At 54.8% G+C, this 26,277-nt stretch overlaps 9 protein-coding genes and 1 pseudogene across 10 annotated transcripts; 5 read left to right on the forward strand and 5 right to left on the reverse strand.

Moving 5' to 3' along the window:
* Positions 1 to 414: 414 nt before the first annotated feature.
* Positions 415 to 2,016, reverse strand: N657DRAFT_628844 (FAS1 domain-containing protein; the record flags this gene model as incomplete). Its single annotated transcript, XM_062790860.1, has 3 exons — positions 415 to 974; positions 1,069 to 1,502; positions 1,561 to 2,016. The coding sequence occupies 3 exons, from the start codon at positions 2,014 to 2,016 to the stop codon at positions 506 to 508; spliced, it is 1,359 nt and encodes a 452-aa protein (XP_062641955.1). The 3' UTR covers positions 415 to 505.
* Positions 2,017 to 2,688: 672 nt separating this feature from the next.
* On the forward strand, positions 2,689 to 4,805 carry N657DRAFT_405836 (uncharacterized protein). Its single transcript, XM_062787223.1, has one exon. It carries the CDS (start codon positions 2,942 to 2,944, stop codon positions 4,574 to 4,576), a length of 1,635 nt encoding a protein of 544 aa, XP_062641956.1. The 5' UTR covers positions 2,689 to 2,941; the 3' UTR covers positions 4,577 to 4,805.
* A 424-nt stretch (positions 4,806 to 5,229) lies between these two features.
* N657DRAFT_405784 (DNase I-like protein) lies at positions 5,230 to 8,520 on the reverse strand. Its single transcript, XM_062787222.1, has one exon. It carries the CDS (start codon positions 8,424 to 8,426, stop codon positions 5,256 to 5,258), a length of 3,171 nt encoding a protein of 1,056 aa, XP_062641957.1. The 5' UTR covers positions 8,427 to 8,520; the 3' UTR covers positions 5,230 to 5,255.
* Positions 8,521 to 9,713: 1,193 nt separating this feature from the next.
* Positions 9,714 to 10,359, forward strand: N657DRAFT_638223 (glycosyltransferase family 8 protein; the record flags this gene model as incomplete). The annotated part of the gene is made up of 3 exons (XM_062791567.1): positions 9,714 to 9,904; positions 9,936 to 10,279; positions 10,334 to 10,359. The coding sequence occupies 3 exons, from the start codon at positions 9,714 to 9,716 to the stop codon at positions 10,357 to 10,359; spliced, it is 561 nt and encodes a 186-aa protein (XP_062641958.1).
* Positions 10,360 to 12,854: 2,495 nt separating this feature from the next.
* Positions 12,855 to 14,077, reverse strand: N657DRAFT_716226 (annotated as a pseudogene; the record flags this gene model as incomplete). The annotated part of the gene is made up of 2 exons: positions 12,855 to 13,592; positions 13,684 to 14,077. Coding segments are annotated over 2 exons (655 nt in total), but the record flags the coding sequence as incomplete, so codon positions are not given.
* Positions 14,078 to 16,362: 2,285 nt separating this feature from the next.
* Positions 16,363 to 17,778, forward strand: N657DRAFT_651560 (lytic polysaccharide monooxygenase). Its single transcript, XM_062794186.1, has 2 exons — positions 16,363 to 17,173; positions 17,256 to 17,778. Exons 1-2 carry the CDS (start codon positions 16,544 to 16,546, stop codon positions 17,340 to 17,342), a joined length of 717 nt encoding a protein of 238 aa, XP_062641959.1. The 5' UTR covers positions 16,363 to 16,543; the 3' UTR covers positions 17,343 to 17,778.
* Positions 17,779 to 18,150: 372 nt separating this feature from the next.
* On the reverse strand, positions 18,151 to 20,439 carry N657DRAFT_694589 (uncharacterized protein). The gene is made up of 4 exons (XM_062797294.1): positions 20,013 to 20,439; positions 19,227 to 19,959; positions 18,601 to 19,168; positions 18,151 to 18,513 (listed from the first exon to the last, which is right to left on the reverse strand). The coding sequence occupies exons 1-4, from the start codon at positions 20,278 to 20,280 to the stop codon at positions 18,238 to 18,240; spliced, it is 1,845 nt and encodes a 614-aa protein (XP_062641960.1). The 5' UTR covers positions 20,281 to 20,439; the 3' UTR covers positions 18,151 to 18,237.
* Positions 20,440 to 22,162: 1,723 nt separating this feature from the next.
* On the forward strand, positions 22,163 to 22,908 carry N657DRAFT_651565 (uncharacterized protein). Its single transcript, XM_062794187.1, has 2 exons — positions 22,163 to 22,247; positions 22,307 to 22,908. Exon 2 carries the CDS (start codon positions 22,480 to 22,482, stop codon positions 22,900 to 22,902), a length of 423 nt encoding a protein of 140 aa, XP_062641961.1. The 5' UTR covers positions 22,163 to 22,247; positions 22,307 to 22,479; the 3' UTR covers positions 22,903 to 22,908.
* Positions 22,909 to 24,872: 1,964 nt separating this feature from the next.
* On the reverse strand, positions 24,873 to 25,383 carry N657DRAFT_651568 (uncharacterized protein). The gene has a single exon (XM_062794188.1). The coding sequence runs from the start codon at positions 25,298 to 25,300 to the stop codon at positions 25,106 to 25,108; it is 195 nt and encodes a 64-aa protein (XP_062641962.1). The 5' UTR covers positions 25,301 to 25,383; the 3' UTR covers positions 24,873 to 25,105.
* A 181-nt stretch (positions 25,384 to 25,564) lies between these two features.
* On the forward strand, positions 25,565 to 25,776 carry N657DRAFT_651569 (uncharacterized protein; the record flags this gene model as incomplete). The annotated part of the gene is made up of 1 exon (XM_062794189.1): positions 25,565 to 25,776. A coding segment is annotated over one exon (212 nt), but the record flags the coding sequence as incomplete, so codon positions are not given.
* Positions 25,777 to 26,277: the final 501 nt, after the last annotated feature.

The raw sequence follows: 26,277 nt of genomic DNA on the forward strand, positions 1-26,277 counted from the left end.
CTCATCTCACCGGAGATTCAGGAATCAGGGAGGAGTGGTGTGGTGGCTACATTTTGATCTTCGCCACATATAGCTCTTGAGTACCTGATACTGAGGCACAAGAGCGCACTGATTTGTACGTCTGGGGTCAAAACAAGGAATGGAGGAAAAGATGGGGATAGACAGTAATGGCAATGGGCTAACCTCATCTTATATAGGGCCCATGGCGAAGGTCATGTCCCCAGTCAATTTATTACCTTACGTAGCACTATGTCAATACATGTACTTACGCAATCATGATGCCACGGCGAAGTTCATTGACACCATGTTACATTCCCACAACACACGGGAGGACCACTTGACTTTCTCAGTATGGCCCGTTTATCAATTCCCTGGGGCTAAAAGGATTTAACTCTGAAGACATAGGGAATAATGATCAAAGAAAATACTAACTAAGGCCTAAATTTACACCGACGACAGTAACTGACTCTACCATTCTCACCCTCGTCTTCCCTTCCCATCTCGATCACCACCCCTGAACTGCCGCCTCCCAGTTCACAAACGCGGCTGCTCCACCAAGCAGGGCGGCAGCACCCACAGCGGCCGTCTGCCTAGGCCCAGAATTCTGGGGTGGGCCAGAGTCACCGTCAAACGGGCCGTCAGACGGGGTGGCATACACGGTGGCAGACTTGGTCGTGGAGGCCGTGGCAGACATGGTGCGCGAGCAGGCGGGTGACGAGGCCAGCGAAGAGATGGGTGACGAGGTGGCCTGCGAGGTGGCAGACGGGCTGTTCGACGGTTGACCGACACTGCCGGTCCGCTGAGCGTCCGCGGATGCTGTTGAGGCAGCAGTGGCCTCGCTCGTAACCGTACTGGTAGACGCCAGGGCCGAGGTAAAGGGCACACAGGTCGTGGTGGTGGCGCCGTCAAACACCGGGGCCTGCGTGGCGGCTGCCGGGTTGGGGGTGGCCGTCTGGTTAGATGGGTTCAACACTCTGCGGAGGTACAACGACGGTACCATGTGTCGGCAATCAGCCCCAATTTTGAGAGAGGCGCAAAAGGGTAAAGCAATTGGGAACAGAGTCATACCCGTCAATTATATGGAGCACGCCATTGCCAATAAGGATATCCGACGCAATGACACGGGCGCTATTCACGAACCACGCCCCGTCGTCCTCGACCCTGAAATTGATGCTTCCGCTGTTGATGGCCATCGCCTGGCTGCCATCCATAATCTGCCAGCTGTACTGCACCTGGCCCGAGATGACGTGGTATTTCAGGATACCGGCGACCTCCTCAATCGCCATGTTAATCGCCAGGCTGCCGATGGCGTTGAAGGCGTTGTTGGACGGCGAAAAGATGGTCACGTCTCGCGCATGGTTGAAGGCGGCCTCGACTCCCGTCTCCCGGATCGCGCCCGCCATCGCTGTATGACCCTTGGAGACTACCGTGCCGGTCAGGTTGTGCGGAATGCACAGCACCGAGTCGATGATATGCACGACGCCATTGTCGTAGTGCAAATCCTGCAGAGTTACCAATTTGTGCGACAGTTTTTGGACAGGGGAAGCTTGGGCTACATACGTATGTCTGCACGGCGGACTCGGTGTTGTGGCCGGACACAAAGGTGACTCCCCCGTCCTTGACGCGGCCCTGGACCACCTGGCCGCCGGTCACGTTGGAGAAGCAGGGATAATTATTCATGAAGGTTGGGAAGTTTGCCGCGCCAGCGTTGATGAAGTGGTCACTGTAATAGACTCCATTGAGAACATGGTAGCTCAGGAATGCCGTAAGAAGGTTTGAGTCCGATGCCAAGTGGGCCGAGAAATTTGACTTGTACAGCTCATCCATGGCCTTGTTGCTGGGCGCGAGTATCGTGACGCCTTGGGCGCCGCTCAAGATGGCAAGGGCGGCCATCTGAGATTGCAACCAGGAGTGGATGGTGGAAAGCGTCTCGCTCTGTTCCGTCAGGACATCCTCAAGAGATTTACCAAAGGCACCGGCGGCCAAAGCCAGCGGGAAGAGCTGTGTTATTCGCATCGTGGCAAGGGAGGTGGCAAGGCGGTCAACCGATCGGCGAGATGCCTCGTTTGGTATTAGAGACCCAGTCAAAGACCGAGATCGTTAGCACAAAGAAGCGTGGAAGAAGAAGTGCACCGGGACACGAGCCGACCTGATTCACATATGTATGTGGTCGAAGAACTGAGATGGAAAGGTGACAGATCAAGCCGGGACTACTCCCCCTTTATGCTCTTGATTTCTCGGGAAGCACGGTCCACTCGTTACCTAGAACACGGAGCTGAGTGCTCATGAAGACCGTCAGTGGGTGCCTTGGCAACATCATGGCATGGGTACGGTCTATTCATGTCGCCTGATGCGCGCTGCGTGTCTGCCTTGAGTCCATGGTATACGCGCTCTGCCACCCCAGTCGCTTTCCCTATGAAGACTAAGCGCCACATCGAAGCTATTGCAGGCTCGAAGCCCGAGCTTGGGAGGTAGGCTCGACGGTGTTTCGACACGGAGAAGCCGTATCTCGGAATGGGCTCATAGTCGTCATTGGGTCATCCGCTTTAGGTAAGTCTAACGGTAAGCTCGGCCCCACTGCCGCAAAGCCAAGCCCGAGACACGCGGAGCACGGCCCCACACCTCCGTGGATCTGACACGGACGTGCCCAGGAGTGCCCGTGGTAGCACCATGAGAGCGGCAAAGAGGGGCCATTGCTTAACTATTTATGAGCCAAGCGGGCGTCAGTGCGAGAGTGCAAGACGCCTTATATAGTTCTGGCGCTCTGTAGTTCGGTCTGTGTCAACCTGGTCTCCTGACATTGGGCCTGGACGCGGTCCCAGGGGATGGTCGCCCGTTCTTTTTCTGAGTGTGCATCAACTTGCTTCCTTTCTTCTGACCAGAATCTAGAAGCGATACACAGCTGTGCCGAGAATCCCGAACATCACCAACTTTTTCCGCGATGGCTGAGACGTACTGGGACCCCGCCAACCTGCTCCAGATCACCGCACTCGATGACTCGCTCGAAGTTCAATGCCTCGGCCGTGGCGCTCGGGGCCGTCCAAATTCGCGGTGCCGATTGACCTTGTCGGCCTCTGACGCAGCGCCCACCCTATTCAAGATCAAGAAAATGGCCGCCATGCCGCCCAGCAAGGTGACTCAGCAGGATCTCGAGGCCCTCGCAAAACTCTGTCTCTGCAAGGAGCACCACGCACCGCAGTGGTATCAAGTCGCCCAGCGCTGGAAGTATGTTGTTGCGAATGCCGTCAAGCAACACGACCGACTGGCCGCGCCGAAAGAAAACGGTTTCTCGGAACGAGTTCGCATAGAGACGCTCCTCCTCGAGCGCCGAAAATTCTGCGAAGCTCTTGGCCTCAAACATGATATCGGGGACCTTTCTGTGAAGCTTTCGGCCCATCTCACTATCCTCGATAAGGCAAAGACCAAGGCCGAGACTGCGCAGTCAGCTGCAGAAAAAAAATTGCAGGAGGTGAAGGAAGAGCTTGACCAGGCGAATGAGAAGCTGGCGCAGCTGAAGGATGATCTTGACCGTGCTATCGCCGTGGGATCCCAGCCGGCCGGCGGGTACCGTTTTGCTGTGCGCCAAGTCGACGAGATACGCAATGTCGAGGCTCCTCGCCTCGCTGAGATGCTGAAGCTCGTCGAAGTGGCAAAGAATGAGCGGAACGAACTCAAAAGCAGAATCAATGCTCTTGAGAGCGACCTCTCCAGCGTCGGCTGCTGTCTGGACGAGGAGAGGGCTAAGTCGAGGGCCATGGAGGACTCAAATATCGAACTGGAGGAGCAAGTCGCCACTGTCACCCAAAGGCTCGCTGCTTCTGAAGCCCTGCTGGAGGAGGAGAGAGAAAAGACCAGGGAGCTAGAAGAAGCCAGAGGCGATCTGGCGCGCCGCCTATCCAAAGCAAATACGGAAGTGAAAAGGGCGTGGAGCTTGGTGGAGGAAGAGAAGAGCAAGACCGCTGCGTCCAAGAGCGTCCAAGGCGAGTACCATCGCCGCTTGAACGACGCGTACATCGAACGAGATCGGTTGTTGACTGAGGAGCGGGCCAAAGCGAGAGAGACCTTGCGACAAACAACGCTTCATCTCGAGCAGCGCCTGCGCGAGGTCAACACCGAAGCACAGAAGATGTTGCATAAAGAGAGAACGCGGGCAAAGGTGCTCTCCGACATCAGAACCGAGCTGAAGAACCGGCTGTCCGAGGTCAGGGCGGCGGCGGCCGCCGAAGCGCAAAAGGCCCAGCGCGAAATCGAAACACTCGACAAGAAACACCAAGCCGCCGTCAACCAAGTCCACCGCCTCCAAAGCGACCTCAACAAAGCCAAAGCCCGCCAATCCACCATTGAACGCGATCTCTCCGAATCCCGAAACACCGCCAAAACCGTGCAGTCCCTCAACGACAAACTCACCGCCACCAACACCACCCTCAACCACCAGCTCACGGCCGTCCAGCAGCAGGTTACCGCCCTCAAAGCCAAACGCTGGCGCCCCCGTATCCGCGCTTTGTTCCACTCCTTAGAGCCCACTCCACGCCCTTCCAACTCGTCACCGTCATCGACACTCCCCACTAAGAAGTAGCTCAAGTACTTGTTGTGCCTACCCCAGTTGGGTAAGTCTCAATCGACCTCTCCGACCATACCCTCCACCCCACGTTCACGACCGCCTCCACCCTTCCGTCAACCCAGAACTCATAAAGCTAAGCCCCGGTGAACCAGGAGGGGAGAGGTCCTGAAACAAGGCCTTGAACGCGATCCTTTTCCCGCCTGAACTCATCTCATCTTCGGCCCTGGTCAGGTGCGGACGGTGGTTTGTCCAACTTTCGAGGAAGCTTTACTGTGACGGCGAAGAGGGTGCTGTAGGGGCCGGTGCTGCCGAGTTTGTTGAAGGTGTAGGCTCTTTGGGCGCTGCAGTATCGTTTGTATCGTCCAATACGTAGTTCTCAATGGAAAAAGGATCAATGAAAACCCCGACAGTCGTGCCGTGAAGGTCAACAAACAACAAGGTGATGAATCAACTCTGCACCACAAGCCACTTGATATGTCGTTTGTAACTCTTCCAAACCAACAAAGCAAAAATGCCATCCCCTGCAATGCTGACCAACGCACAAAACAAATACCCATTCGCCTGAAGTCGGGTTTACCCCCAGCCAGCCACGGACAGCAAAACACCAGAGAACCAGTACTATGGTGCAGATCCGTCGAATAACCGAGCCAATTAAAGCCAGACCGAAGCGAAACGAACCGCCCCTGAGGTAAACCTACTCGCCCCTCCGCCTCAAAAAGACCTCGACAACAGCCCTCTTCCTCCCCGCCGCCGCCCTCCGACCCTTCGCGCCAGCCCCTTCAACCCCTTTTCCACTTCGACACACAATTTCCCCAAAGACCTCCGCCACCCTCCGCTCCCTCGCCCGTCTCCTCTCCAACGCGGCCCACGCGTCCCCCACACAGCCACCAACACCAGCACTAGCAGTCCCGCGCCTGACAAAGCTAAGCGACTTCCTCCCAACACCACCAAAAACACCGCCCAGTCCTAATCCACGCGCGGGGGCCCCGGCAGAGGCCGAGTCCGCCTTGATCATCTCCAGCTCTGCCACGACCCTCGCGAGAGTAGTCGTCAGAAAGACAAAGCAAATATTGTGATGCGGCGCCGACTGCAGGATATCGAGAATGGTTGTGCGGTCTTCGTCGTGAGCCGACTCGTCCATCGATGACGCGTTATTCGGGTTGGCCAGGGATGGGATGGATGGCGCGGCCTGCTCGATGCGGTGCCACAGCTCGGCGGGTATTACGCCGTCGGTTAGGCCGCGGAGGAAGAGCAGGAGGGCCTGGGCGGTTGCTTCGAGGCGTTCGAAGGCGGGTGTTTCCGGGAGAAATGCAGAGGCGATGGAAGTGCCGATGTCAAGGGCGTCGAGAATGGAGATGATGTGGCCGGTGCGGGTGTCGTGGTCGGCAGCTTGGTAGGTGGCTTCGTCAAAAGGCCAGCCGGGGTCAGATGGGATGGTGCAGTCCTCTAGCATCTGAACGTCGGCGAGGACTCGCTGGGTGAGGGTTTCGATGGCTTCTGTGAGTTGGAAGAGTTCTTTTGGTGCGGGGCGATGGACGGGCAGGTCGTATGGGACTGCGCCCAGGCTGCCCTTTCCTTCAGAGAGGGATTGAGCAAAAGGCCGGATTCCACCGTCGGGGACACGGATGAGCTCTTCGATCGAGCGACCGATGCAAGTTGGCGCCCACGTTGCCCGGACCGGAATGAAGTGGTCTCGACCGTCCGCCACACGGAGAACCAAGACCTCTTCCAGAGCAGCTTCCCCATGGTTGAGCAGCCGGGCATCCGCAACGTCGTCAACCAGAGCATCGAGTATGGCAACCACTGTCTCCCCGGGCTCGAGGGACACCTCACTGCCCATGTCCACTGGCCCAGTATCGTCCGCGGTTGCCTCGGGATGTATAAACGATGTTCTCAACCATTGCAATTGGGATGTTCCGTCCCCCCCTGAGTCCTCGACGGTTGGCTTCTCGACAAAGGACAAGGTTGCCCGTACTCCGCCGGTATTCGCTAATGTTAAGGACGACGTGTATTTCTTCAGCATTCGCACTTCTCCAAAGGCAATGGATGCTGACGACTCGGAGCCGGTATGTCTGGTCGAACCTCGGGCGTCATGATGGTCCGCCACGATGGTGATTCCTGGCCGTCCTTCGTTCTCAGCCCGGTCTAGCTCTCGGGCAACCTCCGCGTGCACGTTGGCTTTGAGTTCGGGCACCACAGCGTCGTAGTCGAGCGTGAATATGCTGCTGACAGGTTTGTGATCCGACGAAGTTATCCGTTGATGGGAGGTGTAAAGGTCCAGATGTATCCTGTCGTGGCCTGTGTGCTCAGCAGTCTGACCGTCAACCCAATCTGGCTCCTCGTCGTATTCGTCGTACTCAAACTCGGCAGCGCTTGGTTGTTCATCGCCATCATTATCAGGATCGTACGAAAAAAGGACCTGGTCGTCGTCGCTAGCTTCTTCCAGTCCCCGAGCCTTCATTTCTTCGTCCTTCTTTCGAGCTTCCTCTTCCTCCCTGGTTTTTCGTCGATAGTCCTCAAAGTCCTTGCGTGTGCGGTAGAGTATCCGGTCGCACCAACTAGGGGGCCGACGCTTCTCACTGGAGTCGAAGAGGGTAACTGTGCCGACATCATATTTGTACGTGGGAAGGAAGGTGATGGGACCTTCCCGCCAGCCGTCGTGGAAGATTCTGCGCTCCTTAATCAACCGTCGAAGCTGGTCATGAGGCAGCAGGGAGTCGAGAGTGGCCTGGAGCGAGGCGGGGTCTTCATGCGGGTCCTGGGGGAACTCGTCTGCATCTGGGAGGGTTAAGAAGTTCTCGTCGTCTGGCTGGGCGTTGGCTGCATTGTCTTCGGGTTGTTGCCCAGACCGTTCACCAGGGCCGCTGTCCGTGGCCTGGTCGCCGCTATCCGCGAGATTATGCACAACGATAGGCTCGCCGTCGAGTGAACTTTCTCGGCGCAGTTTCCTCTTGGACAAGTCATACTCGCCTCGCATGTGGAGCATCAAGAGGCGCCGGATGTCGTCGCCAGGGAGCCGATCGAGGCGGAAATTGAGGTCGCCGAACCAAAACGCAAAGTCTTCGTCTCCCATCTTGGTCTTCTCTTCCTCCGAAACACCTGCAATGGAAACAGGCGCGAACCGTGCTTGATTCATGATTTGTTGAGCCTGGCTTATGCGACGATCAAGATAATATTCCTCAACGCCGCTCGCTAAGTGAGAATTGACAAACAATAGCTGCGTGACTTCCCCCAGCACAATCCGAGTGCACACGGCGCCCTTGTTCCCCAGGTATCCGAGAGCGCCAGCACCGACGACACTCGTGCTTATGTTGCTGATGCGTGGAGCGATCTGGGGCGAAGCGTAAACCAGCAACAGCATGCCGGCAAGCTGTTCGCAGGCAACGAGCTGATAGCCGTCCGGCAAGCCCGCCTCCAATGCCGCCTTCCACTTGCCCGCGGTCGAGTCGTCGGCGGCGTAGATCCAAGTCATGTACTGGCTAGGGGCCGTGAGGATATTAACCTCTTGGAGTCCGAGGACATACAGCCCAATCTTGTCGTCTTCAGCGAGGAACCCAGGAGCGTCGACGCCCGGCGAGCCGTCTTGATCTTCCCGTCCTTGTGTCTCCTTATGACTCGTCGGCTTGGAAGAGCCGAGCGCGGGGTCCAGCCCCTCCCCGTCGACGAACCATCGTGCCAGGTCCTTATCGGTGCCGGGGCACGCGGCAACGTTCCAGGTTCCAACCTTTATGCGTATGCGACTGCGACGGATGTACTCGGTCCGGCGGCCATGGACAGCTTTGTGGAGCGAGAGCGGGTTCGTGGAAAGGTGATCGGCGGCGTCGGTTCTAGCTGTGCCTGGACCTCTCTCCGGAGATCCCATCATGGCGGCAGTGGTATAGCTGAGACGGCACCAGCGATGGCTAATGCGACTTGTGGTGTTGTAGCGAGCTGTTCCCAAGGATCGGCGCAATGGTTGTTGGAGGTCATCTGGGGCTTCGCGAGCGACAGCGAACCACGTGGAGATGGAAGGGGGTATGGAAAGAGAGGAAGGCAATTGTGTGTTCTATATATTACAACTGTTGCACACAGTGCGCCGCGTTGCCAGTGACGGTGTTGCCTTGAAACGTGGATTTTGTTTGTCGGTCGAATTTAGCACAGTTGCAAGTGAGCTCGACCCCCGAGGCCCAGTTCTGGCACGCGAACGGAAACGTGGAATGGATGCGCGATCGGTGACGTGAGCGGGGTGTGGGCTGGATGCACTGACCCCAGCCCTGAGGCTCCGCTGGCGGCTCAGATGCCTCTTGTTGGATTGTGCCCATCGCGCGAAAAACTTCGGAACGTCTTTTCTTCTTGATAGCTGCAATTAGGCACAACCTACATCCGTAAAATCCAACAACCTCCGTTCTCTTCCCTTCATTCCAGCGGTTGCTCACTGAGATTTACGCCAGAGAAGGTTCTTCGTCAATTTTCTCCTGCCCTCCCGGAAGGAGGAGGGATAAATACACGGGCAAAGTACACCATTACACTGAAGGACTGAGCTCACGCAGCGAGTCTGGCCTCCCAACGGTGGAACAAGCCTTAGTAAAGTGGACAAGGGATGCAAAGTGATGGGATTCAGCCGTCAAGTTACTACTCATCTACGTCAGCAACTAACTCTCTAGCAACCTTCCTAGGCCCGAAAGGACGACGACGGCGAAGAGGAGAGGGAGCAGAAAAGGAAAGTTGAAGGGGCCCATGGCGACGCCCGCAGCATATTCCGGTAATCATCCATTCTAGTCATCATCTGGGCTCTCCGAAAGTAGCTCCAGAGCGCATCAAGAAAGGCCCGCAACCTATTCACCGCAAGACAAAGCTCCACCTGCTGTTCGTCGCATATTGATTGGCGCCCGATGCAAGCGCGCGGTATTGTCGATGTGCTGTGAGGCTGGGTTGTAACCTGTATTCAGCCCTTTGCACGAGCCCCCCTCTCCGCCACAGCACGGGCTGTACGTTCAAAAAGGTGCAGGCTGGGCCCTTCGAGGGAATACCAAATCATTGCTGCCTCTGACAGTCGACCGATGGACAGAACGCAGCGGCACCACGTCGCCCTCTGACACTTGCCTCGCCATGGTGACCTGGTTTTCTGAACGCGTTTCATGGAAGCAAATGACCTTTTTGTATCCCTTTCTCAATGGGCTCCCAGCTGCTGGCGACGCTTTCGCAAGCAAACGATTCAGTGCCGCCGATGAGGCGTCGGCCGGGCATCGCTGACATATTGTCATCGCGCAAGATCCGCTTGTGGCTGCCGGTCAGCCTATTCCTTCTCGTGCTTCTCGCTTCTAGCCGCCGCTACGATGCGCTTCCTAGCATCCAGGCGGGCTTGTAAGAGAGGGAGAACAACCAGGACAAGCAGAAATTGCCAGTCGCATCAACCAGCTGCAGCGGCAGCGACCACAACGAGGGGCTACCAGGGCACCGTCGACTGGTCGCGCTTTGCCTACATCCAGTACGTTACCAACAGGGGCTGCCTGTGCAACGACCTTGGCAAGGAGGAGTTGAAATTACTGGCCGTGTTCAACGCGGCCAAGTATTTGCACTTGTTGGACTTCCCGGTGCCAAAACCTTGGTTGCCGGTCGAGGTGAATGTCATGCTGGAGGCACAGCCAAAATGCCGTGTCCGGCAGGGAGTGGAGCGCTGTCTCGAGAGGGACCTGTGGAATGGGCTTCACGCCGACTTCAGGGATCGAAGAGAGGGGCGTTTGTTCTTTGCCAGGCCAACCCAACTTTTTGTTGCTGACCACCGTGTTGCAGCGGGTGTGCGGGGCGGGCGATGCTAACATGAAGTGGCCGGGACACGGGAGAAGGCCGAAGCAGTTTCATTAGCCCCCAGTATCGCAACAAGCCGTAACCGTGGCTCGGGAATGACAGAATAACGAAGCCAAAATAATCACATGATTGCGGCAACCCGGGTGTCGGAAAGTCGCCTTTTACGCACCCGACACGAGCCAACACCCCACATGCGTGCATACTTGCATGGGCATTGGTATCGTACGTCGACAGGGCGCTCATGTGACAACAAAGCAACCAAATTCGCCAGGAGTGGACGATCGCCCTGAAAGCCGCGGCATCATAGGATATTTGTGGCTTGACATATTTGGGTGCCTCTCGAGCCCTGTTTCACAGGTCGGGACCGGGGAACTACCTATCACAAGGGCAGATCAACCTCAGATCCTGGACTTGTGAGCTCCGAGCTTGGTGAGCCTTCACACTCTTGTCGCGGTTTTCTGCAGGCTCCAGCACGTAGTCGAGGAATACCCCAACAAGAGTCGGATTCGAAGGCACCATCAGCCAGGTCGCCATACGCCCAATGGACCGGCATGGCTAAACACGTCATGGTAAAACATAGCAGAGACTTACGTTGTTGCTCCTTGAATAATGATTGAGTTAAGTAAGAGCGGTAAACTGCGGCAGACTGATCAATCTGGCCAGCCGATGACGGCAATGGCTCGAGCCCAAGAATCATCAAGGCCGAGACTTGATGATCCCGAACCAGATCCGCGGAACTATCGATGATCTTCCTGGGTGTGAGGCCGACACACCGTAATGTGATATGGTGCTCCTGCATTCACACGGTAAGATATCACAGTCAGGCCTTTGCAGCCACTACGTCACTTGAGACCATTTCTTGAAGTCCCCGCGTTCAAAGCAGCAATTCTCCAGCAATCGACATGAGTCTCATACTAGTATAGATGAGTTGGGCAACAGCTCGAACTGACGGACACTTCTTTCGACATCCAACAACCCATCGCACAGTAGTCACCAGAACGCTTCATTCTTCCCAAGATCATAATCCGTTTCGCTAGCTCGCTCGCCCTCCTCGCCGTGGCAGGTCTCGGCCTCTCTATGCCACTCGCCAGACCGCAGCCTCAAGCACCTCCAGGATTTTGAAATCTCAAGCCTGGTTTTCAGATGGGCGCCCAAGTTGCGACAGACAGTGACATTCCACTTATCAAAGAGGGGGGTTCCGCGGCCATACAGGCTGCCCATAAGATCGGTCGTCAATTACCGCCAGGAGCTGAGCAGGCCAAGCAAGCTTGGAAGGCGGCCGCCGGATTGGCGCAAACAGTGGCATCTCAGGTTTACAACAGGCAGGTTTCCGCGGCCATGCAGGCTGCCGATATGGTTCCTCGTCAAGACCAAAGGAAGGCGCCTGCTGGGGCTGCCGCTGGAGCCGCGGCAAGCAGTCGCGTTCCAGGTTTCGAACAACTGGGAGGTTCCGCGAACATAGGCATCGTGATGGCTCCCGCTCATGGTCGTCGAGATTCAGAAGCCGAACCCAAACTTGATGGCACGGCACAGTTGCGGGAGTAACTCGAACCCCACAGACTGGAACTCGAATTGGGAGGTGACTGCCTGAGCGCCCCGAGCTTCAATGCACTCCTCTCCCGGCCAACGCTGGGCTAGTTATGTGCCAGATCCGACGTCGAAGATGATGAGGAGATGAAACCAGTCCGTGCTCGCGAGCATAGCGGCGAAGATGGTAAGCACAATGTCGAGCACGAGAACGAGGAGCGCGAAGACGACGGCAAGTCTAAGTCAAAAGGCGAAGGAGAAGGTGATGCTGGGGCAGCGGGTGGAGATTCGACTGCTGATGGCGCGAGTTATCGTGAATTTTTTCTCATTTTATGGCGGGGCGACCTCGGTATGCATTGGGATAGGGAATCAATACGGGCCGTGGAAAAACGGCTCTTACTGGGGATGGACCGCGTTTGGAGTGTTTGCTCGAGTATGTTTGATCGTCGGGTTCAATGAGCGTGATCATGCTGATGAAGATATTGCTCTGAGGCAAGCTGAGTTCTGTCACGTTAGGTCTCCGGTGTACGCATCATATCAAGTAGTGAGAGCCATCGCTGTTGTTGTTGTACTCAATTAGCGTCCAACGTGAAGCTGCCGTAGCCAACTTCGCAGATGCCTGCCTGCACGAAACGATTGAGCTCAAACGCAGCCTAAGAGCAGTCACGGCCACCCAAAAGCGTCATATCAAGGACGGAACAGCGGCATGGAATAAAATCTGTAAATCCTGGCATTGGCCGTCCCTATATGCCCAGAGGCATCTGCAGGCCTTCGGCCGGCCCGGACGTTAAGCGGTAACAACAACAACAACAACCACCACCACCACCAACTTTCTGGTCGTCACAGCGCTCGTACATCTTGGTGTCACGGTCTGTTTGACTTTCGAAGGGCACCAAAACGCAACACGTCGTTCGGAATTAATGTCCAGTCCGGGCCCTCATCGCGGCTGCTGCGGTGGCTTCCAGCCTCTTTCCCGTTGTCGCATGCATTGGTCTGGTCACCATCCCCGTCGACTGGGGCCACGGCATTCCCTCTTGGCCGGAGTGACCGTAGGAATGTATATGATTAATGAAAGCCTGGTACTCTGGGTAATCCCTAACGCTTCGCGATCTCCTTTCCAGGAACGTGAGGTGCTCCTTGGTCGGGGGTTTACGCTCCCACACGTCCCTATAGAAACCTCGGAAAATGGCCTCCTCCTCGTTGACTCTCACGAGGTTGCGGTTATCGGCAGGAATGGGCTGCGGAGGTCTCGATGGGTCCGGATCCTCGGCCAAGAGAGGAACTCGGTCAAAGCTTCTTGCTCTTCCTCCAGAAGCTGGTAATAGCGATGTGTAGTGTTGGCCCGGCAGGGGTGAAAGTACACGTTTGGCGGGGACTGGAGAATCGCTCTGCAGATTTTCGGTCGAAGACGGTGACGCCTCCTAGAAATCTGTCCTCTACCCAGTATCCAACCATGTCAGCAACGCCGTCGGAGTACACGTCGTGGGCCCTGTAACCATGGTGAAGAAGAGCGTCGGCCTTGGAGGCAAGTCGACCCAAATTGCGTCGGGTAGTCTCTCGTTCCACTGGTCGATGCTTCAATATCGCCTTGATGCATGCGAAGCCCGAGCTGAAAAAGCAATGCCCCAATCCCGTGCATTGCCACGGCAACGAGCTCAATTAAACGAGTGTTGCACAAGCGGGAGCCAGGACATGCTTTGCGAAAAGCGCGAAGCGTCTGGTTTGGTCGAATCAGGTCTATAACTGATCAACGGTATTCCGGGTCCATAAGGTACTAAAACGGGATCCCGGGCATGGGAAATGAGAACTTCCCTTGGGGTCAAAGATAGGATGCCTGGGTCAAAGTCACGTTGAGATTGGCGGGCCATATCAAGGACGCCTAGGCAGATCTCCTCATGCTGCTCGATGGGGTGAGCTCCGATAAGGTGGGAGTATAGATGGTCCCAGGCGACGTTAGCCGTCGACAGACCGTCAATGATTTGGGCAAAGGTAAAGAGCGCAAGCTCGGTCGACAGTACGTTGGAAATGGCACGAGAGAAAACGCTGTGATGCTCAGAATTGACATCATCGACCGGGACACGGGCGGCCTTTGCTTCGCGGGCTAGGGCGTTCAGCTTCGGGGTAATAGCGATCGGATCTATCGCTGATCCAATGTGAGATGATTCGGATGACCGAAGAGTGATGCACTGGCTTGAGATGGGGAGCAAGACAATTGCGGAGGAGAATCATGGGATGGGGCCCGGAAAGATGACTACAACACCTAGGATCTGACGGAGGACGGGCGTTTGCAGTTGCTTACTGAGTTTTGTCGCAAATCTATGAGTTGTCAGGTCAAGCTCGGCGCTCCATGTAAAGTGAACGCAAAACTGGACGTTAAATTTAATCATGGGGTTGGAAATCTGCGGGCATTCTCCTCTCAATTGCCTCCATGTCTTACGGCTTATGGCTGGATTATGGAGCCACGGTCTGACATGCAGACCTTACGCTCGACTTACAGCGTACGTGTTGTCCACTGAAGCTGATGCGTCGCGATGAGGCCGGGCATGCAAAGGCTTGCAGGTTCAAGATTAGAGCACTGATAAAAGAACCATCGATGGTAACTGTATTGAACAAATGTTGAGTGCCCGGCGGTTGGCAGCTTGCCAACTGCCAGAACAGTTCTCCGCGTTGACGGGACTCCGGTTGTTCACCCGGGGCCCCAGAGGCTCAGACCTCAGATGGCAGGAAGCCTTCCCCACAAAAAGCAGCTGTTCTTATATTTCGAAGTGACTGTTAACAGGGGCAGTCGAGAAGATCAACTTCACATCCAGAATTCTGGCCCGCAGTAACAGATCAACTGATCGCCACGTCCAAGACGGTAGGCGGCTTGCCGAGGAGGCGGCTTGCACCTCCCTGCTGTTTTTGGGCTGATGTTGCTGACGCAGGGTGTAAATGAAAAATGCGAATCTCATGATTCCTCTCGCCTTCCTTACCTTAGTTTGACCATGAAGGCAACAATCGCAGCTGATCCTTGCGCCGCACCGCCAAATTCATCCCGGAATACCTGGCGGACATGTTCATACATCGTTCGAGAGCTGCCGCGGTCAGGCACTTGGCCTGGATTGATCAGTCCTTTCGGATTCACGAAATAACAAGGAGTTGAATCTTTGAAGGTCTGACTGCCTCGGCTGTGTTTTTCCTACGGTCTCGAGCTTCGTTGACTTAGAGTGTATTATTGTCCCCAGTGCGCCGCACTCCCCTTTGGTCAAGATGGACGAAATAATCACTCCAAGACATTCACAATGACAATCGCCAGGTTGTGACGCCGTATTTGGCAACCGCAGAGTTGTTGGGCGGTTTCGAAAGTCAGGGTTGCTTCATTCTTCAACTTCATTCGAATACCCTGCGGTGACGTGCACCGACCGATGTCCCATACTGTGTCTGACTGTCTGATACTTTTTTTTGAGCCCATGTGAGCCCAGCCGTCGCGTCTGTGGACCTGGAACCCAGGGACTGATTTAGCCTAATCAAGCAACCCCTGACGGTCCCATCGTTGTTCGTCCTTACCGCATGCCGCCCCTTGGTCAACAACTGTAGCGGAGGCGAAGGGTAACCCGGCTCCCGGGCTCACTGTTAACGCTTGAGGTCCAGACCATACCTCCGTATATCCTCTCCCTTCGAATAGGAGTCAACCCACGAACCCCAGATTCCCCTCGATATGATAGTAAAGGCAAGGTACCTACTGTACCTATCTTCACACAAAGACAGCAGATTGAGGTCGAACATCGCATCCCTCACGTCTACTTCCTGAGCAAGATGAAACCATCAACGTTATTCTCTCAGCCAGAACAGCAGGTCCTGCGATGAGGTTTGCGGTTCTCGTGTTGCAAACGCTTGGTCATTGGTGCTACGGTTGGTGCCGGCAGGTCGGGGAGCGAGCTCCCGATGCGCCAACAATACACAGTCTGGCCACCCACAGTCCCAGCTAGTTCTGCTCCCAGATGGCCAACGCAAGTTCCATTGGTGCGTCCCGCAATCGTCGGGCACGCGTGATGCTGACGGGTGCTCAAGGAGCCGCGGTGCGGGGGCACATTCTCCGTCTTGTCCAGTCCCTTCAGGCAATGAGCCAGCGGGATGCGTGGGCCCATGGGACGCCCGAAACCTGGAAATCAGAACCATGTGGTCCAACAGGAAAGAGACAACCCTGGTTAGGCATTGCAGAAGCCGTTTCGAGGAGAACCCAGAGGCTTGGCTCTGCCGCTCTAGGAATTATCGGTAACGCTGCCGAACATTCTACGTTGTATTTGGCCGGACCATGACGTTCCGACCGTCCACCGGGGGCGACCTCGGATCGGCACCGCCTGCACCGACTCGGAATGGTTGCCGAGATGTTGCATCGAGGTCGCCCTTACCCCGGCCGTGGCACCGGCCAAGTACGGCTCTGCGATGGATTCACACCCAACCCCCCCGCATGCACTCCAGATCTTGGCCCGCCTCTTCGGGAGCTAAGGCCGGAGTACGACGCCGCGGCTCGTGACCATGGTTGGCATCGAAAATTCCAGTCCGGGCAACCAGGTCGAAGGAGGCAGTATATATACCTGCCATTTCTCACTTCCCAGTCGCCCATGAGAGCATTTGAGCAGATTCTCTCTTCAGTCTCCATCTAATAATACCTTGCACATCTCAACCATGAAGGTCCTCGCTCCTCTCATGATGGCCGGCGCCGCCAGCGCCCACACCATCTTCACCTCCCTCGAGGTGGGCGGTGTCAACCAGGGCCAGGGCCAGGGTGTCCGCATTCCCTCGTACAACGGCCCCATTGAGGACGTCACGTCCAACTCGATCGCCTGCAATGGCCCACCGAACCCGACCACCCCAACCTCCAAGGTCATCACAGTCCAGGCCGGCCAGACCGTCAACGCGATCTGGCGGTACATGCTCAGCACAACGGGCTCAGCGCCCAACGACGTGATGGACAGCTCCCACAAGGGTCCTACCATTGCCTACCTCAAGAAGGTCAACGACGCCACGACCGACTCCGGTGTCGGCGGCGGCTGGTTCAAGATCCAGGAGGACGGCTACAACAACGGCGTCTGGGGTACCACGAAGGTCATCAACGGCCAGGGCAAGCACCCCATCAGGATCCCCGAGTGCATCGCCCCGGGCCAATACCTGCTCCGCGCCGAGATGATCGCCCTTCACGGCGCCTCGAACTACCCGGGTGCTCAATTCTACATGGAGTGCGCCCAGATCAACGTCGTCGGCGGCACCGGCAGCAAGACGCCTTCCGACACCGTCAGCTTCCCTGGTGCTTACAAGGTATGGCTCCCCTCTCCTTGAGCTTCCGTACTTCTCAACAGGTCATTGCAGATGGCTAACATGGACTCTTCTTCTTCCATAGGGCACCGACCCCGGAATCAAGCTCAGCATCTACTGGCCTCCGGTTACCAACTACACCGTCCCGGGCCCCAAGGTCTTCACATGCTAAGCGGTCCCGTCGAGGGATGAGGCAGGCATCGAGAGGGGGCATTACGTGTGATAGCATAGCATTGCATTTATGGGAGCGGTATCAAATCTGGACGGACAGTAAGCTGTCCTTCATCTCCGGGCATTTGAAAAATTCTTGTACATAGATTGAATACTTGGGTCCCTGCGGCTGGATTCAAACACTGAGCGCCAGAATCGCCCTGACAGTACACATTACCGGATCCAATTGTACATCACTTGGTCAAACACTTCTTCATTGACCATACGATTGCCCGTGTAAGTCGTTGTAGACAACATTACCTCGACTAGACTTGAGGGATCATTGTACGCACTTCGCCTCGCTAATCCCCTCGCTGTCTTCGAGGTGTCGGGACGAAGCCGCCTTGATGGCTGCATTCAACGGACCTCGGTGGTTGATTGGTGCCAGCACTGCAACCCCTCTTTCTTACCTACTTAGTCCTCTCCCATGCCCATCAGCAGCATGGTCAATCAAGCACTGTTACCACCTTACATAAGGACTTGCTCACTCTGTTCAATCCACTGCTTTGACTCGGAATAGCTTCTTCCAGCGCATATCTCAGCTGTCATCGCCCTGCAGGTTCCAACACCAGGTAACTCCCAGACTTTGTTGTTTTCTATTCTTAGAAACCTACATAACTAACTACAGTAAAACACTCGTTCAATACACCCACTCTTTCAAACTCATATTTCAGTAGGGCAAATCACCTACAGCTATGTATCACCACGGATAGCCCCGAGTTATTTCGTCATGTGGTAGAGGACAATGCTGTGATCAAAATAGCAATAAATGGGTCGCTATTATAAATAGTTACTAGTTACATGAATATTTGCTCCAAAACCATCATTTTACCCGCTGCCCTCTGTCTCCCACTCTACTAGATCAGCCAAATTGTGTCTGCTTCCATAGAAGTTGTGCGGTTCTGGTGTTCGTTTGCCTTCCACAAGGGCTTGAGATTGGGCAGGAGCCTCGGTGGGACAACGGCAATGCACGCCAAGCTGAGAAGCATGGGGAGAGCGCCGACCACGGCGGATGTTATCCACCAATTCGAGACATCAAAATGAGCCTTGTCCCGGTAGAACTCGGCATTCTCAAAGTCCATGTACCCGCTGAATCCACCTTTGCACAAGCAGTTGTTGAACACGCCGCTGAACTGTTGATACTGAGCGTTAGCAACGACAACGGGCAATATCCAAGGCACCCTCGGGCCCAGGGGAAGGGAATCTGATTGGGGACTCACAGCAGCGAAGATGATGATCATCAGTGTTATCGTCGAAAGCAGGTTGAACGCATGGCACAGAACCTTGGTCTTCACTCCGGGGCGCTTGCAAGGGGGGAGCAGCTGGAAAAACCATGTCAACGAGCTCAGGATGCCGTAGATGATGTAGGATCCGGATCTGCAGGCGATTCCGACCGTCGGTGTGTTGTACGATATCATGATAGCCATCCCAATCTCCAGCCAGACAATGGTGAGCGAGGTAAAGGCGAGAATCCACCAAGGCATGGGCCGATGAGCCTGAAGTCTCCTCAGGGCTTCGGTGGCGATCTCGTTGGTAGATCGCATTCTCCGGCCGATGCCAGGTCCGTCGTATGCGCTCTGGACCACGGCGTACGCGAGGCCGTGATAGCTAATCTTTCTTCCTTGGCCGCTGAACTCACCAATGAAGTGATCAAAAGCCCTCAAGACGTCGTCGTTCTCCCTCTGCTGAGTCCACCAGTGTGGGGTGATAAGAGGCGTTTCCCGTGCTTGGGATTCTTCCCATTCGAGGACTGCATCGACATTCCAGAGCCAACGGGCGATGAGTTTTCTGTTAACGAGTGTGTTTTTAGTGGCCAAAACAGCACAAAGCTAGGGAGTCACTGTACCTGCTCCGGTCCGCCGAGACGGGGTTACGGTCGATGATGGCAAAGAGCACCAGAAGCGGAAGCCAACTGAGAAGGATTCCGAAGGCCATGGCATGCGCCGTCGTCCGTTCGCCCACATTCAGAGCAAACGCTAGGATGACGGAAACGGTGTAGGCGACGCAAAAGAGGAAAATGCTGAGGAAGGCCGGGTAAACTCCACGACGTCGCAGCATCCTGAGTTGGAATGCCATCTCTTCCAGAAGCTGTTTCGTCCAATCTTGAGCCCTTACGTCGCCCGTTGCCGGTTCGCCTTGATTTAACGCAACCAGGGGTCGGAACAGTCCATATGTCAGCGTTTCGAGAAACCTGTCTTCTAACCTCGGCAGTTGAAACTGGCCAAGGCAGCTGAGGACATAGTAGGCATTCATCTTTTCCTCTTTGAAACCACCAGACACCTGGCCAGAGCCGAACTCGACTGTTTCTCGAAGACATTTGCGCATTTGGTGAATGTTGAACAGCGTTGCCGTCAGGGCCGTCTGGGGAGAGCCGATCCAGTTGTTCAAGGCACCAAGCGTCTTCAGGACTCTTGATTGGTGTACGGGCTCCTTGGCCATACGTCCATGCAGAGAATCGTAGGGAAGAGCAGCGAGAAGAGCGAGGATGGGCAAAATCCAGTTGGAGACAATGCCAAGCGTCAAGCTAACGTCGGACTGCCAGTACCAGTCAAGGGGATCACCACAAATTACTTTGCAGCCTGCGACAGGTCGTTAGCCACTGTGAGGTGAGTTATGGGCTCAGATGGCTTGCCTGGGGTAGTCAGAGTGGTAAAGTTGTTCCGGAACTTTCGGGCATACTCGGGGTTCATGCCACGGATATCATCGAAATACTGATATTGGGAAATCGTCTCGTTGCTGATGCCATGCCAGGTGAGGTTGCCGCTCAAGATAGCATCGATACGGGCCTTGCATGCTTTGAAACCAGTGCCAACGTGGTCCTGTCCGAAGACAAGCGTGGAAGGGTGACAACAAAGGACTGCCACGACAAGGCTAAGGTAATGCCAGCTTCTGCGCGCCATGTTGACCAAATTTGAAGACGCTGTTGGCACAGTTGCCAGTGCATCCGAGTATCTTCGAAGGGCTCTTCCCGGCAATTAAACACCAATTTCTCCAGAAGTGCAGAGCCGAAGAGTTCCCCGTCCAGGAATCAGCCGCACAGTTGGCTAAATATCGGCTCGTCCATGTCAGGCACCGGTGCGCCACATCATCCGAGCAGGAAATCTGAGGTGACTGATAAGAGGAAAGAGAACCAATAAGAAAATGTGTCTCCAAGCCTTGCGTGAGACTCGCTGTAGTCCGTTTCGGAAACTCACTGCATCACAGAAAGCCACCGCCAACGAGCCAACACAAATAAGGAATTTGTACTTACCTGCTCGACTCAGCGAGCTCATGTGGCGTGAATGAACCGTATTGGCGAATTGGTTCGCGCCCCGCCGCCTGGTTTGACTTTGGGCTCGGTCGGTTGAGAGCATGCCGCTAGCCGGTGACGGGACTCGGCTGGGATCCAGGAGAAGCAGCCGGTCCAACGTGCATGAACACTCGTCGGAATACCCATGCTTCTGTTAAAGGCTTGTCTGCGTCGGCATCAATGCCGACGCCTCAAAATGCTTTTGAAACCCAAACCGAGAGTGGTAGCCGACGCACCATCTGCGATCGCCCGGACGCCCGCTACCTACCTGGTAATTTTCGAGTGCGGCTGAGTAGGTGAACCACGAGACAGAAGCCTCGCCGCCACACCACCTCAGCGATTCCAGTTTCTCGTCCATGACGGCGGTATGGCCTTCTGCAGGGCGCGGCCGCAATCAATTACCCACTTCTGAGGGCCGCTTGGCTCGAGTCGGGCGGGTGTCTTGTTGCCTCCGCTGAGGACCCAAGGTAAAGCGGGCAGTTCCTGGTTCTGAACGATACATCTCGCCATTCGACAGACGACGACGTGTCGCCGCAAACCGCTGGCGTGAGATCGTACGTTGTGAGCGGCGAGCAATGCGATGCGAGACGCGCATTACCCGAGGCACATTAAAAACCTCTCCTAATCGAGGGCTGAAGAGGAAAGGGGAAATTCCAGGTTGTTACTGGAAATACAATCAAGTAATCCGTACAGAACCTGCTGTTGTAACCACCATAAGCCGCCTGTAGATATATTATTGTTCTTTCTCTCTGCATGCCTGTGGCTTGCCCCGCACATCTTCCACGCTTGCTTGCAATGTCCCCGGGCCTAAAGTAACTGCGGATCTACAAGTACTGTAGTATGTAGGTAGGGCGGCGCAGATCAGCACCCCTTGAGTCTACTCTTACCAGGCACCTGACCTACGCTTTGCCTGTAATATGATAGCAACTAATGTGAGATGGGTAGCTCTGAGGGAAGACATGTTGCAATGCACAGTGGCAAGGCGAGGGAGCCTCTCATTCTACCTGGGAGGGAAAGCACCATCGGATCCAAAGATGTGGTCGCCAGACATGAAAGCAGTCCGGGCAACGATCAAGTACGCAATGGCGACCGGGAGATTGGATCTTGACGAGGAAGGACGGAGATTGGATCAATCGCAGTAGGGGAACTCCACTAACATCACGCAGCCTCAGCCAGCAGATCCCGCTTTAGCTGCTGAAGATAGGACGCTGAACACTTGGAGAACGCAGCCTCCAAGTCGATCTGCTAAACTAAGTCAAGAGGCAACAAGTGGCGTGAGAAAGGGGAGAGAGTAGAGGGCTTGTACGAGTTGATGATTGAACGTCAACGAATTGGATGTAGTTAGCGTGCCATGGCCCTTTAGGCTTCGCGCCTCCGGGCGAAATTAATTCCATCCATCCATCCAAGCCGTGCATTCCGGCCTGCGTCAGCGCACCGTTCTATTACGCCTTTCTGTCTCACGCCGCCTCTCTCGCTTCTCTAACTCGTGGCCCCGCTATTCGAAGCGCATTTCTCAAGTGCAACCGCTATAAACTCCACGGACACCTGGTGGCCATGGCCGACCTCGACCATGCTCAGGTATGCGTGCTATCCCGTTAATCACGCTGTGAGGCATTTCGGCCTGATTCAGAGATCAGACATAACTAATCGCAACCCGTCATCTAATGGGCTCTTTCTGCATGATCAGTCTGCCCAAGACAGATTAAACGCACTTCTGAGTCGAGACGACCCCGACCTGGAAACATGCTCGCATCGGCTTAACATCCTCGCCATCGGGGTCGAAGCACCCAAGGACGACTTCCCCGTCCCCATGACGCTCTACTACTGGTTGCCGCCCACCGTCCGGGCCATTACCAGAGTTACTGTGGCTCCGCGTCTGTTCTCCGTGATGAAGGAGTGTGTCTCCCTGGGCACATTCTTCGTGGGCGACGACCTCGACCTGTCCGAGATCTTTACGAGGCTCCTTACGGAGCGAGGCGAGAGTCCGGAATCACTGACGCCGCAGGTCCTTGCGGACCTGATCGCCGCTGGAGAGGTCTCGGTGCCGACGAAAGGAACCTTTATGCGCTTCTTCTCGTTTCCTGTATTCAGCGACGACCCCTCTCCTTCAGCAGTCTCCGGCGAGGGTGAATTTCGGGTGTGGAAGTGGGTGAAGCGGGAAAGTATAGACGTGTGGACCCAACAGCGGAATCGACCCCACAATGGAATTTTGGCACCACCATCACCACCATAATAAAAGACATCTAGCTCATCCAATTTGCAAGCAATCTACACACAAATCTGATGGTTCTACTCCTCTTCGGCCCGGCGAATAGTCTCTGAACTACACACAATTATCTCCTCGGCCTCCTCGACTGCGTGGCTGTTCTGTCGCGTCTTCCTCCTTTTCTTCATCGGGGACTTCATCGAATCCTCCTTTGCCTGGATAATATCCTCGATCCTCGCAAATTTATCATTGGCATTCTCTTTTACCTTCTTACGGCCCTGTGGCTCGTAAGCCTCCAATTCCTTCGTCAAGTGGTCAACCTGGGCTTTTAAAGATGCAATCTCAGCGTTCTTAGCATCTAGGGCCTTGCCTGCCTTGGCCAACAGAGTCCTTGTCAGCCGTCCACCAGCTTCCATGCCTTCCCTTACACCCTGCTGGTGCATACGGATGTCCTGGCTCTTCTGAGGTGTCCAGAACTCAGTCGTAGGCTTAGGGGGTGGTGTTTCCGGCCGTGCAGGAAGAGCCTGACTTTCCAGGACTGCCTCGGGATCTTCCAGCACTTTGGATGGATCCAGCGGCCAAATACCGGTGTTCCTAAACCCAGAGATAATATTCCGAGCAGACATTCCAAGCCTAGATGCATCCCTATAGCAATAGAGGAACCGTCGCTTGTTCACGGCAGCAGATGCTGTGAAGCTTGCCTGGGCCTTGGTAGCTTGCCGGAAGTAGTTTTTCAGAGCTGAGAAAACACTGCGGTCGAAAGGCTGTGTTTTGTGGGAGGTGTGAGCAGGCAGATAGACCAACTGAACCTTGTTTAGCCAAGCTGTAGCCATGAAGTCGCCGGTTGTATGACTGGAATGCTCGTCGAGGACCAGTAACCTCCACTCGTCACCTTGAGGCTTGGTTTGTGGCAGATACACCTCTTTTAGCCACTTCAAGGCAATCTGGCTATTGCTCCAGCCAGTGAGACTGTAGTCAAACTTCCAATCTGGGAAGTCTGCCTCTAGTTCAGCTTTAGCAGGAAACCATTGGCCCTGAAGGGAAGCCCCGGTGAAGACTACGGTTGGCGATAGTCTTACCCCCTCTGCAGTGCCACACTCAAGGACAGTAACCCATGTAGTTGTATCAGAGCTAGTTGTATAAGCCCTGTTTGTAAGGGAACTGCCAATGACTGTGCCGGCCGTAGTTTCGAGCTCCTGCATGCCACGCTCGTCAAGGTTGGCGATATTCGCGGGTACGATGTTCTTATCGCGGATATGGAACTCCAGCTTCTCATAGAAATCTTGGTAAGCGTCCCGTGTAGAGCCTTTCGTACGAGAGCTTTCCAACAGAGCTGATTTCTTAGTTTTGACAGCATCGTGGCGGCGTAGAAAGCGGTCGATCCATCTAGCACCCAGGGGCTGATGATCACCTCCTTCAGCCAAGATGGCCTGCGCGAAAGCCACCACCTGGCTGCGTCTAGGAGCCCTTCCAGACTTTTCTTCATTGAGGCGCCAGTCGACTACATGCCTCTCTTGCACAGGACTGAGCCGTTGTTCGTGGATTTTGGCTTGTTGTCGAGGGTGGGCGCCATGAAGCCGTCGGTTCAGGGTAGACTGTGGGATGCTGTACTTTTCCGCTGCATCTTTCTGTGAACAAAGGCCTTCTTGAACCTCGGCTATAGCCAATTGAATAAGCTCTTCCCGGATAGCGGTCATGTTGATTTTGGCCCAGAAGTGGATGAGTTGTGTTGAGTTGAAGTTAGTCATGTCTGGAATGGTGGTGCGGTGCCAGGATTCCATTGTGGGGCCGATTCCGTTGCGGGGTCCAGACGTCTATACCGTAAGAGAGGGGTCTGGGAGCCGGACTTGCATAAAGCCCTGGACTATGGGGAATGGAATGCTGGTAAAAACCTGGTAACACTCTCAGCAGGGGTGGCAGAGGAAACGTGGCTGACCGCAGTAGCCAGATACCGAGTGATCCCGACTCTGTAAGGCTAATTGACAGTGTAATAGTTCCACATTTTGTGTATGTCGTTTTAGGTGTGTTAGAGTTTGTTTGGGTATAATAAGCAAAACATATAATAAAGACACCCAGACGAGATCGCTACCTTTACTTGTACATAATTCGGCCACAGTAAAATATCACGCCAGAGATAGATGACTGAGAATATTGAGAAATCATCTGATCTCTATGATCTATCTCTGATCTCTGAGAATGTTGTGTAACGGTCTCAGGTAGTATATTGCAACTAGCTGATGACGACTCTACGAGTACACTGAACTTGCGGAAGGAAAGAAGAGATGTGAAACTCTGGTAGCTCGAGAGCCAATTTATCCTCACAGGTGTACGCTGCTAGAAGGTTCGACATTGTGGGTCGAGTGGGAATAGCTTCATCCAGGGGGTTTGGTGGACCGTGCTTATACGAGAGCTGGCCGAGGGTCATCGAAACCTGTTGGACAGCAACAGTTACAGGCTCGAATAGGCATAGACCAAGGAGGTGACACTGCATCAATTGAGGCACAAGATGAAGCTTGAATTAGCTGTCTGAACCATGCGTCATGTGTCTGTGTTGCTTTAAAGAACCGAGGGCTTCGGGACCCTCGCCAGACCTGCTTTTGGGTGGGTGACGAGTCTTCCACGCTTACTGCATTGGGCAACAGTGCCCAGCCCCTGAATCCAGGTGCCAAGGAGCCAGTTCAGTTCAACACCCTACACTTGGGCAATTGGCGGGCGAGACACTGTGGATTTCATGGCGAAGCGACATGACTCGCAACAGAGAGGATATCTGGAGAGCGGGGAACTCAGATTGGAACTTGGAACTTCCCTCTCTCAAGGATCAGTCAGTTGGTTAGTGGCGCACGCAAAATACAGTCGTCTTGTCTGCTACTCATTGAGGATTCGGTGCATCTTCCTTGGTGAGCCTCTGTGTGTCACGTTACAAAAGTACTCTGTATAAATATAATAATTATTTTCAATAACTTAGAGATTGAAATTTTCTAACGTTAGTGGTCCTCCACGTATCAGGAACAGTTCTGTCTAGGTTTCAAAAGAGCATTGTTCATAGCTGTTTATCTCATTGAATGTCACGGCACTGGACTGCCTACTATGGTTCTGTGACATTGAATGCCCTGCTCTCAGAGCTTTCTACACGGCACTGGACTGCCTACTATGGTTCTGTGACATTGAATGCCCTGCTCTCAGAGCTTTCTAAGCGATGTAATGTTCATAGCGAACCCTGGAATATATACTATACCCTCCAATCAGAGCAGCTGCTCACCATGAGTTAGACTCTTCAAGCAAATGTCTACTTATTGCTATAGTTTTTGTAACGGGCTGGGCCCGGTGCGAGCCTCGGCGACTCTCGGCAAATACCAAGACCCCTGATGAGGCTATTCCCACTCGCCCCACAGCACACCGAAC

Source organism: Parathielavia appendiculata, assembly GCF_033297405.1.
Source record: "Parathielavia appendiculata strain CBS 731.68 unplaced genomic scaffold N657scaffold_57, whole genome shotgun sequence".
Lineage (NCBI taxonomy): Eukaryota > Fungi > Ascomycota > Sordariomycetes > Sordariales > Chaetomiaceae > Parathielavia > Parathielavia appendiculata.

Coding starts and splice junctions, on each gene's coding strand:
- N657DRAFT_405836 (XM_062787223.1), top strand. CDS start 2,942: ATGGCTGAGACGTACTGGGACCCCGCCAACCTGCTCCAGATCACCGCA.
- N657DRAFT_405784 (XM_062787222.1), bottom strand. CDS start 8,426: ATGATGGGATCTCCGGAGAGAGGTCCAGGCACAGCTAGAACCGACGCC.
- N657DRAFT_651560 (XM_062794186.1), top strand. CDS start 16,544: ATGAAGGTCCTCGCTCCTCTCATGATGGCCGGCGCCGCCAGCGCCCAC. Junction 17,174..17,255: donor GCTTCCCTGGTGCTTACAAG/GTATGGCTCCCC, acceptor CTTCTTCCATAG/GGCACCGACCCCGGAATCAA.
- N657DRAFT_694589 (XM_062797294.1), bottom strand. CDS start 20,280: ATGGCGCGCAGAAGCTGGCATTACCTTAGCCTTGTCGTGGCAGTCCTT. Junction 19,960..20,012: donor TACCACTCTGACTACCCCAG/GCAAGCCATCTG, acceptor GACCTGTCGCAG/GCTGCAAAGTAATTTGTGGT. Junction 18,514..18,600: donor TGATCATCATCTTCGCTGCT/GTGAGTCCCCAA, acceptor CAGTATCAACAG/TTCAGCGGCGTGTTCAACAA.
- N657DRAFT_651565 (XM_062794187.1), top strand. CDS start 22,480: ATGACGCTCTACTACTGGTTGCCGCCCACCGTCCGGGCCATTACCAGA.
- N657DRAFT_651568 (XM_062794188.1), bottom strand. CDS start 25,300: ATGACCCTCGGCCAGCTCTCGTATAAGCACGGTCCACCAAACCCCCTG.